Here is a 20,078-nt window from a genome sequence, read left to right as displayed (position 1 = left end):
TTCGTAAACCCTGGCAAGTGAGGATAGCGATCGGTCGTTTCTTTCATTCGACATCAATACTCCTGTAGATGGCGCATTGGTCGTGTAAGTATAAACATTACGCACACGTGTGTTCGCCTAGCTGTCAAAGCGGTTTTTTATTTATAGTTTAAAAAACAGCTGAGATCACTTGAAATAGCGATAAAATTCAACACGTGCAGCACTATTTCGACATACCCTGGTTTAACGTCGACATATCTCGCGCTATCGGCGTCGTGTGATTGTTTATAACGGTTTAATTATTGAGATATTGACGTTTGAGGCAAAATCCGTTTCGTTCATCGATACGGCGGCGGTAGCTAGCGAGTGAGTGCGCGCGCGCCACTCTATCGACTCAATACCAGCTCTAGGCTGCGAGGCGAGTGGATCGTTTGTAATTATGCTTAGCGCGGATCGTTATGGTTGATTCGAACAGTCAGAAAACGGAGAACACTATGGCCGACACGGAGGGCGCGCAAGCCGCCCAAACTATACCGGTACCCAGCGTCGAAATACAAATCGTACCCGGAGCGGCGGCGGCGGTCAGAGATTCGGACGCCGGAGCAACTATTCAGAACAATGGATTGCACGAATGTAAACCGACTTACGGATTGAAGAAAATTGACAATTTGTGTCGCGATAATAAAACGAAATTCTTACAAAGAACTCAGAAAAGACCGGTCGACATAGAATTCAAAGGTTTAACGTATTCCGTATCTCTCGGCCGCAAAAAAGGTAATTATGCTAAATGTTAGAATTCTTTGTTCGATATCATCATCTGCCAAAAAAGGGAAATGTTAGTATTTGAAAATATTTTTATGAAGGTTTTTCACTAAATTCCATTGTCTTCGTGTAGTCCCAGTGGGAGAAGGTTTTGACTTGTTTAATTCACTGTTGTTTGCTTTTCATTTATTAAAAAAAGATATTGAACCTCAACGCTTACTCAATCAATATTTACTCCAATTTACGGCATTTTTATCGAGCCTGCGAGGCGTGAATTTTTTAGCGTTGTTAACTTTTTGTAGCGGCGCATCTGGTTTTCGTAAAATGGTTTGTGAATGATTTATCTCTGTAATATAGAGATTCGGTTCAGGCCCGGCCCACACGCGTGACGTGGGAAAAAGACAAAGTAGCATTTGCTCATCAGGTGACTGGATATTTAGGACGCGTGTCACCCGCAATTTCCTTTGTCCCTATTCACCAAATAGAATAATGTGCCATCGGGCTAAAGTTCGGATAGTACACAAACCCATTTTTCGTCTATTTTAGGAAATTTCCCTACAATTAACGTTGACAAAAATAGACCACGATCGTAGTCGAAATATGCAAAATCGTGCGTCGTCTAACCGCATAATCACGCAGGATCAGTTAGTTCCTAGAAGTGTCTGACTCCTAGAACTAACGGCTTATTACCGAGAATGACGAATTTGCGTTACCACAACGTTAATACATCGACTTTTCTTTCTTACTTGGATAAACTTACGAAATTTTTTGTCGATATTTTCTGTTCTTTTGCAATACAAATAATTAGGAACCCGTGAAATTCATGATCGGAATGATTTTCATGATATTGTTCGGAAGCCCAAGACGCGCACCTCGACGAGGTATTTCAACACAATGTGATAATGTAATGCATGCCATTATATTCAAGATATGAGTGTATGCGGCGGCAGTGATATTTTCTCCTGGCGGTGTGTCCCGGTATATGGGGCTCCGTCTCTTTCATAAATTATTCAAAATGACAGACGAGTCAGCAGCATTATCGATTTTCGATGCGGGAGAGAACGCGTTAGTACGGCTGCACTAAGCGTCGTACTGGCGAACTGATGCAGGTGATGATTAAACTGGGTGAATACAGGAAGAGATCCTTCAATTGATCTCACATCTGTGTGCGTTCGATCAACAGGAGTAAATGATAATCAGCAACGAACCTCCGTTCAAACGCGCTCTACGTGATAGCATAGAATCTTCCTCGTAAAGTCCATGCGGTATGCACCTATATATATATAAAGGCCAGTTCGGTAATTAGTTTCCACGCTTAGATGTAAATATATTACAACCGAGATTCTATCAGTAACAAATATCAATCGTTACTGATGATAATTCTATCGATCTGATAGAATCGTTTGCGCATTACGTCACATTATTATGTATATTATTTGTCGTCGTCAAGGCCAAGCAATTTGTAAAATGTCGTATTGACCTAGACACGTGGCGTCGATGACCTTCACAGCAATGGAAAAAACGTCACGCCAATTTTCAAACTCGACTCGAAATTTTTTTTCTTTATTACCAATTTTCAACAGTCAGTTGTATACAATAATAGAATTCACACATATAGGGCATGATTTACTCAATTTTGAACGTCATTACATCTAATCACAAAGATTTAAAATTCTTGATGCACTCTGAAACTCCACTGCAATGTTCACCAAGAGTTTCTGACGTTACCACAGGTGCCGGGTACACTAAGATCGTAGAGTGATGAAGATCAGCGTGGATACAAATACTCCCAGGACTGGGTGAACTGAAATCAACCATCGATCTAAAATATTTCTATTCTTCCAGCGGAATCTCGTTAAAACAAATTTAGCAAACGATAGGTTAAACCACGGATTCTTCGTTATAGACTCCATAGTTTCACATAGCATTCAATAATAAATATATATTTACATTACTAATTGCGACAATATCGAGCAAGAGATTGCGTGTTGCGTAATCATCTTAGACAAACATTCTAAAGAGTATGGCGAGTATTAGATGAGAGTGGGCCGACCAGTGCAAAAATAATGGCTTCGCGGTCTAAAGGTCTATACACTTTTCTTTCTCCCATCACTTTTTCAAAGAAACGTCCGTTACTGTGACGTCATCGATTCCTGCGCGTTATTGGTCTATAATTGATAATCTATAATTGCTCCATATTTTACAAAAATTGATTTTAGAATCAGAAAATTCTGTCATGCAATATGTTACAAGGTGGCCAAAAAGATGGCCAAAACCAGAATAAATAATTTCGCAGGAGGATTTATCGGTACAAACATCGTGATGCCCCTATTCGGATATTCCGGATGGCCCTTGTTCTTAAAAGCCTCGGTGATGATACCAACTGATGACAATGACAATAAGTTTCCAATGTAAAAACGGTTGTTCTCGACTTAGAGTTTAATGAATGACTGTCCACAGGGGTTGATAATCGGATTGTTGATTAGAGATGGAGCCGTTCAAGAGTAAATCCTTAATCATATCATATATCGAAGTTCGAGTTGTGTCATACCCGTGGATGGTATTAATTAGTGTATATCATATATTCACATTCGTAACAGGTGTTACCCTACGCAAATCTCTGATACATGCTACATATATCAGAATATAGTGCGTGCACTGTGACCTGATGATTTGTGCAAATCTGGCCGCTTAATCAATTCCACTAACATATTGTATACTCAATTTTAATCATGGAATTTAAAACTGCAATTTGCAAGTTAGTGCGCATGGACTGTGGTGGCGGTGAAAAGTCAGGTCAGGAGCTCCAAGCAACTGACAAAATAAAATTCAAATATTTTCTACAAAATTTTATCCTCGTGGAGAATACAGTTTTGTGCCGTGGAAGAGTCTCGCGATGCCATCAGGTTCGACTGAGTCGAGTGACGCGTAGCGTACACATCCAGTGTCATCAGGTTCGAATCCCAGAAAAAAAATGGCTAGTATTCGTAGAAACTGTAAAAAGAGTTGACGAATGCCACTTTCGATTTTGTCTATCGAGTGGTCGGTTGTTGTTATATGTCACCGATTACTGACCCCCATAAACCCATACTTGAATCAACGCCGCCTGGTCGACCGACAGACGCTGTCACCATCTGCGCAGTCCACGACATGATTGATCATTATATTTTTCGATGTTAACTATATACGGGTATATTAGTACTCATTTAGCTGGCTGAGATAATCCTTGGAAAATTAGAGATTCAACTCGACTCAGCGCTGAAAACCGTCGCGCTGTATAGGCGCAGTTGGTCATTTAAAATCCTCGCGGTGCCTGGATCGAGATACAGTGAGAAACGCCAGTCTGTTGATAGAATGCTCGTAGCTCTAATTTGATAAACCCTTTCATACAACACGCAATATGTCAAACCTTGACATTATTTTTCCATTAATGATATATAAAAGTTCTCACAATGACCATAAACTTACGTAATTCTAACACCCTCATCAATGCGAAAGTGGTATATTTCGCGGAGTTTCCCGTCACCAAAAACTAAAAGCTGGTAATACAAACATTTAAAAATGTACAGTATTTATGAGGTCTGAGTAATGAAATACTCGTCAAATGCAACATACAACGAGTAACATTGTAAAATATCAATTCTCTCAACGTTGTTCTTGTCATTCACTTTTCAAGTATTCATTCGCTGTTGCGTTCGTTCGTCAATCAGTTTATTCGATGCTTTACGAACGAAAATAAGATAAATTGTTTTAGAATAGTGCGTAAATCTGAAATACCAAACGGTCATCTACCTATTGAGCTTCGACGCATCGATTTGCAGGGTTTTGGCCGATGTCCAGCGCTGAACGGAAATTGGTTTTACCTGGTTAGTAATAATAACAAGACCAAACGTGTCGAGGGATTGCTCAATGATATTTACACCGTAGAAATGTTCGTCTATTTTGAGATGTATTGAGCGCAATAACGAACGAACGAACGAACGAACGCTTAGTGCGAGCGTACTGGATTGAAACAGCTGTCTATTTCACAACCGATTTCACATTTATTCTATATCGACACATTCAATGCGCGACCAACAGGAAAAAATCCGATCACATGAGATAGTTTTAACAATTTTAATTAATAATCGTATTTTTAACCGTCATTTAGAAATCGCCCGGCTTGATTCATCAATGCGGGTAATTTCTAGAGTAATTGCTTTCGAATAATTTTCAATTATCAAGATTAAGATTAATATGATTAAGGTATATTTTTGCAATTGTTTTTTAATCACGAGATCTAAAATAGAATTGATCATTCGGGGACTCCAGGCATCGCCCATCTTTTCGACCTATCAGGTGGTATTGGTGTTGAACAAGACCAAGAGTCTCTTCCAAGTCTCTTCCATGCTCCAGCGCCGTAGCGCTGTCGACACGAATCAGAATCCACTCAGATCGTGTTAATATCATTGATTATCGGTATTATCACCTATAACCTCCCGCTTCCCAATTTCACCAGTGCGACTTCGCGTCTTAAATCTAAAATCTGGAATCGTAACACCGTCGGATGGTGCCGGCATGGAGAAAAATAAAACTAGAGTTAATAGAGAAAAAGGGAAAATTCATTTAATCGAAATGAAATGGCCATAAGGAATGCTAAATACCTCAGTGGCTTGTCACATTTCTTGGTCACATTGGTCCACTAACAATGCCCACTATCCCTACTTATAGAAAGTGGTCACTGAGAGTGGACCGACTCATTATCAAATGTAACGAGCCCTTGATAAGTGCATACGCACCAAAGAAGAAAAGACACGAGACGCCATGTGACTGTAAGGAACACCCTGGTAACATCTGTTTCTGATAGATAATCTATTGTTTTCAGTCGTAAACCTTATTTTGCGTGATGTTCTTACGAACACACATCAATTGCATAAGATCTACGTCAAACAACGACATTATAATATTTCATCGTCGAATTTATGGGCAGAAATTAAAGCTGATGACTTATCATTTGCAATAACGCATTGTAAATTTAACGTGATTTAATTTCTGTAATAGAATTTCTTAATTAAGGGATGCATGAAATGAGGGTCTGTCGTAATTCATTGTTATGTGAATATTTGAAAATTTTCTTGAACGTAACGAATCAATTCCGCATCCATTAAGTAAATATACCGATCTGATTTGAGAGTCCTGTAATTCGTGGTTTCTCTCTTCGCGTTAATTTCTTCTCTTCTTTTGTTTTTTTTTGTTTTGTAAATTTTCACCGTTTATTCACCAATCTAGGTTTACCGTTTTTTCGTAAAAAACGCCAAGACGACGATGGTAAGTGCGATAACGAACAGGACAAACACGTTCTGTTTAACGGTGACGGTGTCTAATACAAACTCACTGTTTGAATGTGTCTAGAATCAGTTCATCTTTTCGGTGATGGCTTTAAATCTATGCTACCCATAATCTAACCATATATTATATATATACATATTCTTTTCTTTCGTTGCTCGACTCAATCCTAATGCTTTCGATCATTATTACTTAAATACTAACTACTTATTGTCGTTGGGTTTGAATGAATGCATAAAAAATTGCAGCATTAAAAGCGTTTGTATATGTATTGATATTCTCGTGCCCGCCCGACCGGGCGTCATAAATATCCAATACTTGAAATATATAAGATAATAATATTTCCGATAATGTATACCCGAAGCCAGTATAAACGGGCTATGAAATATCTATAATAATCAATGGGTGAAAATTGAAAAACATATCGGCTTTTTTCAGTTCAACAATTCTATGAAAGATTGATGTTCATAGCCGAAACGACTGAAAATGAACTAATTTTGAATGTGCAGTGATGTGAAACTGGTTGCTGTTTTTGGATGCTATTATTCGGGTTACTCATTATTCTAATATCGCTTTGAAATTACGATGAATTGAATTATTGAAGCGAACACTCGTATCATTCCGAAATTCTAAACGGGTTGTTGCAAATATCGAGTTTTCTAATTGTATCATATCAAATTGTGTGTCAGTATAATTGCTATACTCATATTCCGTCTACTCTGTTTGATTACACTAATGTTTTACACGGTGGATTGTGATGCCAAATATAGCTGCTATCTCGCGTCGTGTATTATCAAAACTAACGAGACAATATCTATAATTTTCTACCAAAGCTTCGGTTTGAGGGGTATACGGTAAAAAGACTCTGGTCTTTCACATTTTCACTACTGACACGAGCTACAAAATCCGCTTTGTTTGTGTCTGACAGGAATTATCATTTATCCACGTGTGACGCACGATTTACGTGTGGTTTATGAATGAAATTAAAAATGCTAAAATTTGATACATTTTCAGTCGATTTAATTCAGCAATTTCGATATGTTGCGTACTGGAAAGCGCGAATTAATGTAACAATTGACCCTGGTGCCATATGGCAGCTTTGTTCGCGGTTGAATTTTACACAATCTCTGATGTGGTAAAAGCTGGTGGATCTCGGTTGCCATGTTGTCGAGCGGAGTTCAGTGCTCGTGCACTAAAGCAATCGTCCGTATTATCTCCGTCATTTCATTATTCGCGTTGCCTGGTAACCATCCCGTATCCTACGGGAATCGATGAATTCATACACAACAGAACGAACGAGGCTTCAATAAAGTCGTATTTCAGGTCAGAGTTTATAGAGTCGTTCATTCGGGCGACTAACTCAGAGACTTCGCCACGAAATACATCAACAGTATTAACACTATCACTAGTGTTAGCAGAAACTAAAAGCCATTTTGAGAGTTTCAAAGAATTATATTTTCTGAAGAGAAAAATATAAGAACATCGACTAAAATCTCTCCGATTTTCAGAAGTTGATATAAACCTTTAACAGAACGTCATTGTCATTGAGATTTTATCATTGTTATTAGTCTCAACAATTCACATTTTAGATATTGCGATTGTTTTTGTACAAAACCAAACCAAAATCGTTTCCAGTATAGGATCTATTGTAGTTTGTGTATATACTTCACGAAATTAGATTGATAACAACAATAACGATATTGCATACGAACACTTGTTGAAGGCAGTGAAATCATCTGTTTAATGATCATTGCAATGTATGTTTATATTATGTTTTATGTTGACACGAAGTGATGATTATCTCTGAACGCCCGTGTTTTTACATACATAAGTGTATATTGCAGTAATTTGTAACGATGATTATCTATTTGTACAGAATCTCCGGGAAAAAGTTGAGCGTGCCGTTTTACGAAAGAAATTCACATTTGAATGCGGCCTCTAGGCTTAGAACGCGGCACCTTTTGTCGTATCGTCCACATTCGGTGGTACGCAAGAAACTGGATTTATGGCCATTCTTAAACTATTGGCTGTCCGACTGCTAGGGAATCTATATTCCGTCATGATTGGATCGATTTCCAGCTGGCTCCTTATGTCGATGAAACTAAAAATTTCAACTTCTAAAGAGAAAAGGCCATTTATTTTAGGATTTGAACTCTAAATAAAAAATCATGTTGGTCGTCGTTAAATTCAAACTGCTAGAAATAAGAACTTACTGGGGGGTCCGAGGATCACCATATAAATCAGTTATGAGTTATATTTGACTGAAAGAGTTAAACCAGATTGGAATCTAATTTTTACCCGAATATCCTTATCATGTATTTGTAATTTCTTTACAGCGCTTGGTTGTATATTCTGCCCTGCCGCATCATCGATATTTTCCATATAAAGAAACTCTATACTCTTTGCATATCTACTTGTAGGCCAGAAACAGATACTGAAATGCATATCTGGTCGATTTTTATCGGGAGAGCTGACGGCTATAATGGGACCATCGGGAGCCGGCAAATCATCTCTAATGAATATCCTAGCAGGATATCGGTAAGTATAGGCTATATACATGTATAACCTTTCATCTATTCTTAACCGTTTAGAATTTTGCGAAATATTTTTTTCTGACGGAAAAAAACTCGGAATGTTGTCACCCGCGTACAGAATGAATACAAAAATATCTTACTGTCTGTCACACATGCTCTTCGTGCGACGTTTTGGTCCGTAATTTCGTTAATAATCGGTTGATCTGTAAATATTATGCATCAATTTGTTCAGTAAGGAATTTGCATTCAGAAATAAATCATGAACTGGCATAAATTTGTTTGTGTTTTCTTCTATCAGCGATAGTTTACCTAGCATACGCTCGCGTAATGCTGAAAAACGGCTTTTATGGCCCGTCACGTGGCGCCACCTACTGTATTTTGATATGCTAATGAGCAGGTGATGACGTCACTGTAACGTTTCCGAGCGTCCGCGGAGCGGATTTTTAAGCATTACGCGAGCGTATGCTGAGTAAACTATCGCTCATAAATGAAAACAAAAACAACTGAAGTGAAAATTGTTGTTTATTTCTGAATGCAAATTCCTCACTGAACAAATTGATGCATAATAAAGGTAGATAAACCGATTATTAACGAAATTACGGACCAAAACGTCGCACGGAGAGTAGGTGTGACAGACAGTAGTTTAATTAAGAAACATTTTCCTTTTGAGTCGGGTGAAAGGCGATCAATATCAGGCAGACTTTTAAATTAATTACTCCACGACGGGTGACGTGGCATTGAATCCCATTTTGACGGAAATCTTTCAGAAGCGTACACGAAATTGGCTTTCACTGGAAATGTCACACTTGTTTGGGTATTTTAAGCTGACCGCGCCGGTCATTTTATCTAACAAATGTCGGAATCGTGTTCGGCTAAAGATAGACGATATACTGTAACTTTCAGAAAACAACAATCGTATTTTCATCGTTATAGTTTAGTTGAAAGAAAGGTCATCGATTTGTAACTTACCCCCAGGGTCAAACAAACACAATCTATATACAGCCCGAAAATGTACAAAGAGTATAAATCGTGCGTATGTGTAAGATATTACGAGACGGTCGTGATTTTATCCTTATAGAATATTGTCGCTCCTATCCATGTCTACATCAAAGTTACCCCTAGAGATCCTTCCCAAACCTCAGTGACAACAAGTCTCAGTTTCCTGGGATTGTCGAAACTCGGCTCTTGATTTTTGGCTTTATAGTAGTTGAATCTCTGTCGAAACTGATCGATTATTGATATGGAAAGATATTATTATTTCATTAAGCAAGCAATTACTTTTTTTTGTATATATATATAAGAAGTTTATTCTCCTTGTTTTTTACATAATACTGAAGTCCATAAGGACATTATTAGTATTAAGTAAGCAATAAATGTTGCCAAAGGTTGACGCATGCAGAGTCTTCTAAGGTCTCAAGCTGTATCCACTATCCACACCGCACATTATCTCCATACCCACTGACCAGACGATAGGAACCCAAACATACATTTAAAAAAAAACTACAAGAAAAACAACAGCAGAAAAAAACAATCAGCTGTGGATATGAATAATAATACTATGAAACATGACATCAGCCCTGGAAGAGTATGCCATTACTGATGCGATATATGATGCTATCTCCAAAGGTTTCGATGGAGGGAACGGTTCGTACATCGTCGTCGCATCATATCAATATCTGCTATACGTTTCAGAACAAAAAACATCAACGGCGATATAGTTGTGAACGGCAAAGAGCGAAATCTGAGGAAATTCCGTAAAATGTCTTGTTACATCATGCAAGACGATCATCTGTTACCGCATTTAAGCGTCCAGGAGGCGATGATGTGTTCAGCAAACCTGAAACTGGACGAGAAACTATCGTCAGATGATAAAAAGCATACTGTAAGTAGACAACAGTAAATACCAACTTCAATCGGTTATTATCCATGTCTACATATTGGGTATCAAAGTTACCCTTAGGCATCTGATATCCCAAACCTCGGTGACGACGAATCTCAGTTCCCGAGGATTGTATAATCCCCGCTATATATTCTATCGATGCGATGATCTCAGCTACAGATTACGCCGAAGTTTTAAGTTGCAACTTACTGTTTTAATCTGTTCTGAATACTTCATTATATTTTCCATAGAATAATTCTAACATCTAGCAATGCATATAATAATTACCTGTACTTCACATCCAACGATGTATAGACCCTAAATTAGCGAAAATAATTGCTGCATATATTAGTCCTAATCTCCTTGATCTTAGGGATTTTAGTGTTTTCAGCACCGTATTACTGGTCGCCAGTAGCACCTACATTTCTCATTCATATTTGTCTTCAAGATTATTCCGAAATTCAAAGCTGCAACTTTAATTTTAAGCTGTTTTAGCTGAGATTGTTCCTGAAAATGCCTGATTATTGCTGAATTTGTTGCTTATCGCTCGGTTGCAGGTGGGGGAGATATTGGATATGCTAAGTTTAACGGAGGCTAAAGATACGTACACCAGTAATCTCTCCGGGGGACAGAGAAAACGCCTATCGATAGCATTAGAACTGGTGAACAACCCGCCGGTGATGTTCTTTGATGAACCGACCAGGTACGTCTGCCATCTGAAACTTATAAACAGTTCTGTTTTTTCTTTTGCAGAAATAAAGTACCTACAAGTCTATTGATTCATAGTTCAATCGAAATCGGAAGCTTTTGATAAAATTGCGTGTCTTTCGTATTGCTCTTATTGTGAACAGTATACAAATAAAATACTATTTGTCAAAATAGATATAAATACAATATATGTACCGAATAGATACCTACTTAAGTATCAAGAACTTTATTTGAACTCATAGAAATATGTAAGGTTTACATTTCTATGTTGGTTGATTAAACTTGTATATTAACAAGCCTACTTCACGTTGCAAAATGCGGAAAACAGGATTTAAAAATGATAGTGAACAATTAACAATTGTTTCCCTTCCGGAACCTCGCGAACATTGGAAAAAAAAACCCAAAATGTATATAATCTCTCATCTTTTATTGTCAATTTGGGACATATGTCAAATTAGGTAATCACTTATTTATTTATAACCTAGGGGTTATAAACACAATGTGACTCCTGAACAACACGCATATTTTATTTGTCGTTGTTTTTCTTTTTAAGTGGTCTGGATAGCGCATCGTGCTTTCAGTGTGTTGCCCTGTTGAAGAAGTTGGCTCAAGGAGGCAGAACAATCATTTGCACGATACATCAACCCAGTGCCAAACTATTCGAAATGTTCGATCATGTAAGTGCTTCTTAGTCCGATCTCCAATACACGATAAAAACAGCGAGACGAAAGGGGCACAGGCCTGACTCGGATTTAGCAAAGCATTTTCGGGTTTTTAGCCCATAGTTCCCGTGGCTCTACTAGCTGTGATGCATATACCTTCAAAATCCATACTATATGGAGGGAAGAGGCGTGAATTTAAAAGGCATCTTACGTTTAAGAGCAGTATGAAGTGGTTTTCATGTCGAGCTTTTTATGTGCCATTCAAGCGGGCAGCAGCATACCCTGGTCGGCGTTCTACATTCGGTTATTCGAGTTAAAAAGAAAATGAGTAAACGACCCCTTGAAATGATTCCAATTTTAACCCACAACCACGATACCTTAGATACTATGCAAAACATGTATCTAATCTAAATAATTATATATATTTTCAGTTGTATTTTCTGGCGGATGGTGAATGCATTTATAGAGGAAATGTGGCAGGATTGGTGCCGTATCTCAGTTCTCAATGTCTAGTCTGTCCTTCATATCACAATCCTGCAGATTTCTGTAAGTTTCTACATCAATAACTAACACCGATATTGTTAATTATCGCATTACTTCGCAGATTCCCGATAATCAGAACAACACCTTATACCCACTATAGTAAATCTTATTAAAATCGAAACGAAGTCTGAGAACTTATTAAATTTCATTGACAGTGATGACCATTCATCATCACCGTCATCATCCCTCCAACTACTGCCATCCTTTATTAGCAGCCTGCACTGCAGACGGTCCTCTGCCAGACGGGTCAATCTTTCAGCATGGAGATCTGTCTCTCGGGAAGGGATATCATCTATACATTGCTGTGGTGGGCATTCTCTTTTGAGGGCTCGAACTGCTTTTCCTCGCTCGCAGGGTTGTGTTAGTTCCCTTGAGACGACCATTAAGTAGATTTTATGATAGGAAAACTGATAGATTTTATCACGAAAGCCTTAATTAAACCACTATTTTTCTATGTTTTTGAGTGTTTGATGATGTACTGATTGTGATGGGTGAAGATTAGTTCGATGTATCGTACGTTATTATACTATGCCTTCCTTCTATTGTAGGTATGGAAGTGGCGTGCGGTGAACACGGAGCCGACAAGTTACCGAATCTTGTCGCTGCCGTCAAAATGAGCAAATGTGATATCTTTCAAGAAGCTTATCGAAAACCTCGTAATACGGAACTGGCCGCGTTACAGCGAGTAGATCTCATTGCCGAGGGGGGCGTTACCGATAACAACACAAACAACAGCGACGCGGACAATAAAAATAAACAGGCCACGAATGGACATATAAATCTCGACCCGCTACAGTTACCTGGCGCCGGCGCCGAACTTAACGGACTTCTCAACGACGATTCAAATAGCGTGAGTAAGATATTATATGGCCTCATATCCTAGACCTTTTTCTCCTCGCTTGCATGTTGGGTTTTAAACGGTGATTTCGCTAAGTCTAACCCGCTATTGGGCTGTTACGACTAACCTATCCGGTAATAAGGATTATTTTGATTATTTTGATTAAAATACCCTATATTTGTGTGTATTTAAAAATGCAATGTGCTGCTGTGTTTAAAATAAGGTGGGTGTGGTGTCAAAGACCGGTGTCGAAAGAAATAATCCTCCAATAAAACAGCATCCGAATATAAGCAGAGGTTGAGCAATCATTTGGTAGAACTTTGGAAGACCATTTCCCCGCTATTGCATCTTTAGAGAGCTTTCTTTCGACATGTCGGATTACCCGATCTAGGTCAAAATCATCTCGTCCATATATGAGTGTAATTTATCACCACCAGGTGCCGCTTCCACCTCCGTCATCACGTGACAGTAGTGGCTTGCTGCGTCCGAAATCAGTCACGGTAAATACATGTACGATAATAAAATATCGGTGTTTAATCTCTATGAACGATCACCAAAACACCACAAAACAACCAACATAAAACCCTGTTGTGAATAACAACCCGACAACGCCGCTACTGTGGCAGTTGATGATTCTACTTGTGGCAAGCGAGGATCCACCAGGTGCGCTAGTGTGCATTAGTGCATCAACTATCTGCAGCAATTGTGGATTTCGCTTGTTGCAATTGAGGATCCACTAGGTGTCGTTAGTGTGCAGTAGGACATAAACTACTGCAACATTGTGGATTCCACTAGTGGCAACTGAGGATCCACTAGGTGTCGCTAGAATGCAGTAGGACATCAACTACTGTAATCGTGGATTCCACCTTTTTACAAGTGTTGATATACCAGGCACGCAGGTGTGCAGTAGGACATCAGCTGCTGTGCAGTTTAGGATTCCACTTATGGCAAGTGAGAATCCACCAGGCGCGCTAGTGTCCAGTAGGATATTAATGTTGAATTTATTTTCATGTATAATACAATCCTATCCAAAACTGCCGCAAAGAAGATAACGATTGACTGAATGAAATTTTATGGAAATGTTATGTCCTACTGCCAGACACACCATCTAGTGGGATAGCGGTAACACGGGTATCCCATTCTAGTAACAACGATGACTTTGGATCTAACGAAAATACACAACAATCTGACTGAATCAAATGTCAGGAGTAATTTGTCAAATTGGAACCATTTTTCAAAGCGGGTTCACAATATTTAATTGTAAAAGTTCTGTGCGTGTTTTTTTCTTTTTTATTCAAAATAAAGTTTTTCTCGTGTATTTTTGTCCTTTGCTGAATTATTATTGTACCCGTGTATGTTTGTATATTACTTTCGGAACATTTTGCATGCAAAAGTGATTCGGAATGTGCACTGTGCAAAAAATCGTTTTTTTTTTCTATAACGACTCCATTTTATCAAGATTTCTTAAAACTTTCGCGGATGTTTATAGTTCTCTTCTTGAAATGAATATCTTGCTCGAAATCTTGCTCTAAACCCAAGAAAAGCTTTCGGCAACCATTCGTAGTCATTTTCATACGCATTTCTTCTATTATCAAGCCTTCTGTAAGTGGTATGTATAGGATGGACGCGCCAAACGAAATTACCTACTCTTATTTGGTACTTAATATGTTGAATTTTTCAATATATACATGTATATATTACTCATATAGTTTCTCAAAGCATCTCTCTTCAGTTGAAACATTAGTTTACAATATTCATGATTGATTGGTGTCTATAGAAGTACGAGTACTAGTCTGTATTTTGGTTTTGTCTGACCGGCAAAAATTCATTGTCAAGTCTGTTTTATAGTGATGATAATTTGTAATGAAAGTGTTTTGTCGTGTTTTGAATGAAACCAAAGTTTCCAAGCAGCATGATTATAATTATTATGAAAGTGATGTTCTGCAAATAGATAGATTCATTTTAGAGGCTTGATTTGAAATCAGAAATACGTATAGAAAGTGTATATAGTTTGTTTGACGAAAATATAAAATCGAACACCGAAAATCAAACAGCAACCAAATCAACAATATTAAAAGTGACAGTATCGGAAGTTTTTAAATGAAAATTAATATTTTGTTCGATTCGTTTGATTATTCAGGAAAGTGGAAGCGATATAGATACGCATAATTTCAACACGAGCTGTCTGACTCAATTCAAGATTCTGTTCGTGCGAACGTTCACTTCCATAATACGCGATACGGTGAGTTTTATGAGCAGAGACCACAAACTCATCAGTTGAATTACATTCCCTTCTGACTACAACGTTGCTGTGGTTCCTCTTTAGACATTCCTGTTTGTACGAACCGGGTTTCATTTCACCTGCAACGTCAAAGTACCACGTTATCAACTTAACCGCGGATCCATGAAACTGAAACCTCCTTTCGCTATTTACTATTCCCCGATATAAATTGTAATTGATCCGCGCTGAGTTTCAGTACACGAGCACCGACAGAATTTTTAAACGCACTTTTCTAATTTCAGACGTTGACAAGGCTGCGTTTATTTTCACATTTAACGGTCGGAATTTTGATTGGTCTTCTCTACTTCAAGATCGGCAACGAGGCCAGCAAGGCGTATAACAACGCGGGTTGTTTGTTTTTCTGCATGTTGTTCCTGATGTTCACGGCTCTCATGCCGACAGTTCTGACGTGTAAGTGTAACAGCGACTCGAACGTCGTCAGCTTTAGACATTAAATACTAAATAGTAGGCGATTCTCAAGGGTCGTCTGGCGTTTAATGTCATTGGCACATTAGAAAAAAAGTCAAATTAAGAATTCAAGTTTAAGCTCATTAAAGGACTGGAGTCAATGAATTGCTTTGATTCTGCTTCAATAAGAGCTTCATTATGTCATCTTAAAGTATGACAGGTTAGGTTACCACTTCTCATTATTTACATTTATTCACGAGAAATGTATGTTTAACTAGGTGCACAGGATTATGTAAAACTGCGAAGTAGAAATTTGAAAATCTATTGTGTGCCGACGAACTTTAAGTTGAAACCGTTTAAAAAAATGTCGTTGTTCAGAGAAACGATGTCGAGTGGGTGTTGACGATCATTTTAAATGTGTCAATCGCGCATTTGCGCAGTTACAAAAAGGCATTGCGTAATGATCGAGATTTGCTGAAGTGCTCGTAGATTTGCTGGTAATCTTAAGCGATCTGCAGGGGCCCAGTTGCACAGTCGTAACTAACGTGCCGTCCAAAATGCGCTCAAGACTGGTGTTCAAGTTGTTTGATCGACCATTAGTACTAAGATGGTATTAGATTTGTCGTAAATCTAAGCCATGGCTGTGAAATTGGTCTCTCATCATCATCATCAACATCACAGACGGATGGAGGCCTGGTAGAGGCTATTGGTGTCTCTGAGTCACCGTATATCGACTTAAAATCCATTAAAGACCAATAAAACTTCGAGTTGACCTCAATCGCACCCCGGATAGTCAGCGTGTAACAGTAATAATGAATAGAATTGGATTAAATACAATTTCAATAAACATGTTATGTTTACAGTCCCGACTGAGATGGGAGTGTTTGTGAAGGAACATATGAATTATTGGTACAGTTTGAAGGCGTATTATCTTGCCAAGACGATGGCTGACATGCCGTTCCAGGTGCGTAACATATCATTATTATCCATATGTATAGGAAAGTGACACCGAAGCTTATGTTGTACGTTCTTTTCTATGAAATAAATGAACTTGAACTTGAACTTGAAGCTACCACACCCGTTTACCAAATCAAAGATATCATAAATAGATTTACACACCTGTATTGTCTGTTGTTAGGAGGTTCTGGAATTAAGCGCAATAAGCACGTTATTTGAATGTATTACGAGACGTATTAATTCGCGAATTTCTTCACCGTAACTCCAATCACTACAGCGACGTGCATTAGCGTTTAACAATGTGCGTTTGTATAAAAAGAAAACGATGTATACCATGAAAACGATTTTGCGCGATTGATTTCTTATCGAATAATTATACATAATTGCTTTATCGTTTTAAATCATTTTCTCAATTTATGATTATAGATATGTTTATTGAGTTGTATCGATGATTTCTTTTTTTTGTCTTATAGATCTTCTATCCTCTAGTGTACGGCAGTATCGTTTATTGGATGACGAATCAACCGAACGATTTTGTTCGCTTTGTGATGTTTTTAACGTTGTCCACGCAAACAGCACTAGTCGCTCAGTCACTCGGCTTATTGATAGGCGCCGCCACCTCACTACAGGTACTCATTATAAACACATTTACGAGACGAGGTGGATTCAAGGCGCCCAAAACTGTTGACACACATTTGTTATGAAATCTTTTTGAATTATCTGATTCGGTCTCATGATCCGTGATCAAACTTTAGAATGCCTGGGAATGGCATCGGAAGACATGAATTTCAGAATTTTTTAAGCTTTTCGGAATTACCACTTAAGACGCAAAAAAAGTGTCCAGCATATGTGGTTCCCCAAAAATAACCATAGATCCATCCTTGACGAGGATTCTCGTCCTGTCATTGTAAAGGATTATCGTTCAGCTGACACAACATAATCATGTCAATCTCAAAGTGAAGGTTTTACTGCAGCTCTCATTCTATCATTGTTATCGTTTTGATGTTGTAGGTTGCTGTATTCCTGGGTCCAGTGACAGCTATACCGATTCTGTTGTTTTCCGGATTTTTCGTTAACTTTGATACAATTCCCAAATATCTTCAATGGCTTTCTTACGGGTCTTACATCAGGTAGGTGTATAGCACCCTAAACTTTTATTCCCTAAAATATCATGGCGCATATTGAGATAGCGTCTTTTTAAAAGGGTACGTTATTAAATGTACATAAGTGAAGTGGCAGGCCTTCTTGATCGTCACAAACTCCGAAACATGTTTGCCAGTTCAGTTATCCTTACAGAGGCGCCCGTAACATAAAATGGACAATTTTCAAAATGTGCTCATCATCTCATCATGATTGGCATTGCAGTGATCCTTATACATGTGTACAAACACCAATAACAAATTACTTTCGACACTTTAAGGACTCTTCAAGTATTCAAAATCTGTTCATACCAAAGTTGTATATTCAATTTCAGGTATTCTTTCGAGGGTGTGTTGCAGGCTATATACGGATTCGACAGAGAACCGCTGTACTGCGAAACTGACAAGTATTGTCACTTCAGTAAAGCCGGGGACGTACTGAAAGAATTAGACGTCGACAGCGCCCGTTTCTATATAGACTTCATTGTGCTGTGTGCATTTTTCGTCGTACTTCGAGGCGGGTGTTACCTCGTTTTACGATGGCGAGTGAAAGCCCAACGATAGAGGAAATGGCGATGATTAAAAGTCGGATTCGGATTGCGGACCAAAAATCAACCGGACTGACGTTTGAAAGCCGAACCGGACGCAAGTTACAATATATTCGTCATACGTAGAACCGATGTTGCTTGGCATCTATAGTAAACTGATAGAATATAAGAAAGCGTTAGTTGAGGGATTATTGCATTTTTGACTCCAAAATTAATGCCATTTTGCGTATATATCGTTTAACAAATGAGAGCTGATTATCGTTCTGGGGTTAAATGGATGAGTGAGTCTCGATAAATATTCTGTATCAACATTCCCAGAAACAAACTTACGTACTTTCCTGATGAAAGATATTTAGAATCATCAGAGTTTTTATCATAACCATCAAACCGATGGTTATCTAGTATCCGCGCCTTTCAAATCGATGTGGCTTTACCAAAGATTCATGAAAACTAGTCTTTTATGAACTTTTGCTTTTACTAGAAACTACGCGTCATTTCGTAGTCACAGTACGTCAAATGAAAATTTGACAGTCACAGTGTTGACGGTCAATATAAAGTACTGCGCCCGACAAGTCAAAATTATAGGGCGTTTGTCCATGAACAAAGAAAAGATTGGAAAACAGTATTTGTAAATTTCGTCGTCTTGTTGCCTGCGATGATTCTGATTCGTCGTGCGATATGTGATATTTTGATCCCACATTCTTCAATATTAAAGTGAAAATTTACAGTGAAACATTTAGATGTGATAATTTTTCGTGGCATATTTCATTGACGCTTATCCATATATTGTAAATACTGTACATATACAGGTAATAATACCTGCTATGTGAAAATTCTAGGCTTGAAGAATAGTTGTAGTAGAGTGTGTAATGCCTGGGAGCTGTTTGTTTGCCAGGAGACTCTTCCATCGACAGCAAATGGGTGTAATCGTTCTTCGCAAGATCTATTACTTCATAAAATGAATGCTACTAACAACTTTAAAGGATCAAAGATAGTATATAAAAGTAATATAAACAATATCTCAAAATGGGCTTGTAACTTTCAACATTTATATAATGTTTTATTCGATCTTTCTTTTCGTTTTAAACATTTCAGATTAAATTCAAAATCATTGTGTATATCTGTGATTTAATTTTTGTGGATTTTTTCGCTATTTTACTATGAATTTTAATACATTCTGAGCATTTATTAGTGTGTGAAAAAACCTATTATTTATTCAGACGGTCTGGATACGCGATAAATGGTAACTCCGATCAATTGGCGTAAAAACTTTATCTATTGTGCAATAACTGAACTGTAAATTACGAATAATTATATCGTGTTCAACGCTCATTGTTTGTTACGTAAAAAAGAAGAAAAGCCCGTATTCTCAGACGTGCAGAATTGATGTAATAAGACGTAAAACCCGCTGAATACATATTTATGAGATTAAAAACGAAATTTGTTTATCAAGAATCCAATGAAACGACATTTAAAACTCTCCCTAGAGAGCACTGTCATCCGATGATAGTCGAG

At 38.0% G+C, this 20,078-nt stretch overlaps 1 protein-coding gene across 1 annotated transcript; it reads left to right on the top strand.

Moving 5' to 3' along the window:
* The first annotated feature begins 363 nt into the window (after positions 1-363).
* LOC141906802 (ATP-binding cassette sub-family G member 1-like) lies at positions 364-19,073 on the top strand. The gene is made up of 14 exons (XM_074796183.1): positions 364-753; positions 6,010-6,048; positions 8,487-8,604; positions 10,293-10,482; positions 11,037-11,182; positions 11,741-11,864; positions 12,281-12,395; positions 12,941-13,242; positions 15,371-15,472; positions 15,754-15,922; positions 16,783-16,883; positions 17,350-17,505; positions 17,888-18,006; positions 18,351-19,073. The coding sequence occupies exons 1-14, from the start codon at positions 438-440 to the stop codon at positions 18,577-18,579; spliced, it is 2,226 nt and encodes a 741-aa protein (XP_074652284.1). The 5' UTR covers positions 364-437; the 3' UTR covers positions 18,580-19,073.
* The last annotated feature ends 1,005 nt before the right edge of the window (positions 19,074-20,078 follow it).

Source organism: Tubulanus polymorphus, chromosome 6 (assembly GCF_964204645.1).
Source record: "Tubulanus polymorphus chromosome 6, tnTubPoly1.2, whole genome shotgun sequence".
NCBI classification, from domain to species: Eukaryota; Metazoa; Nemertea; class Palaeonemertea; order Tubulaniformes; family Tubulanidae; genus Tubulanus; species Tubulanus polymorphus.
This window is presented reverse-complemented; position numbering and strand designations above follow the sequence as displayed.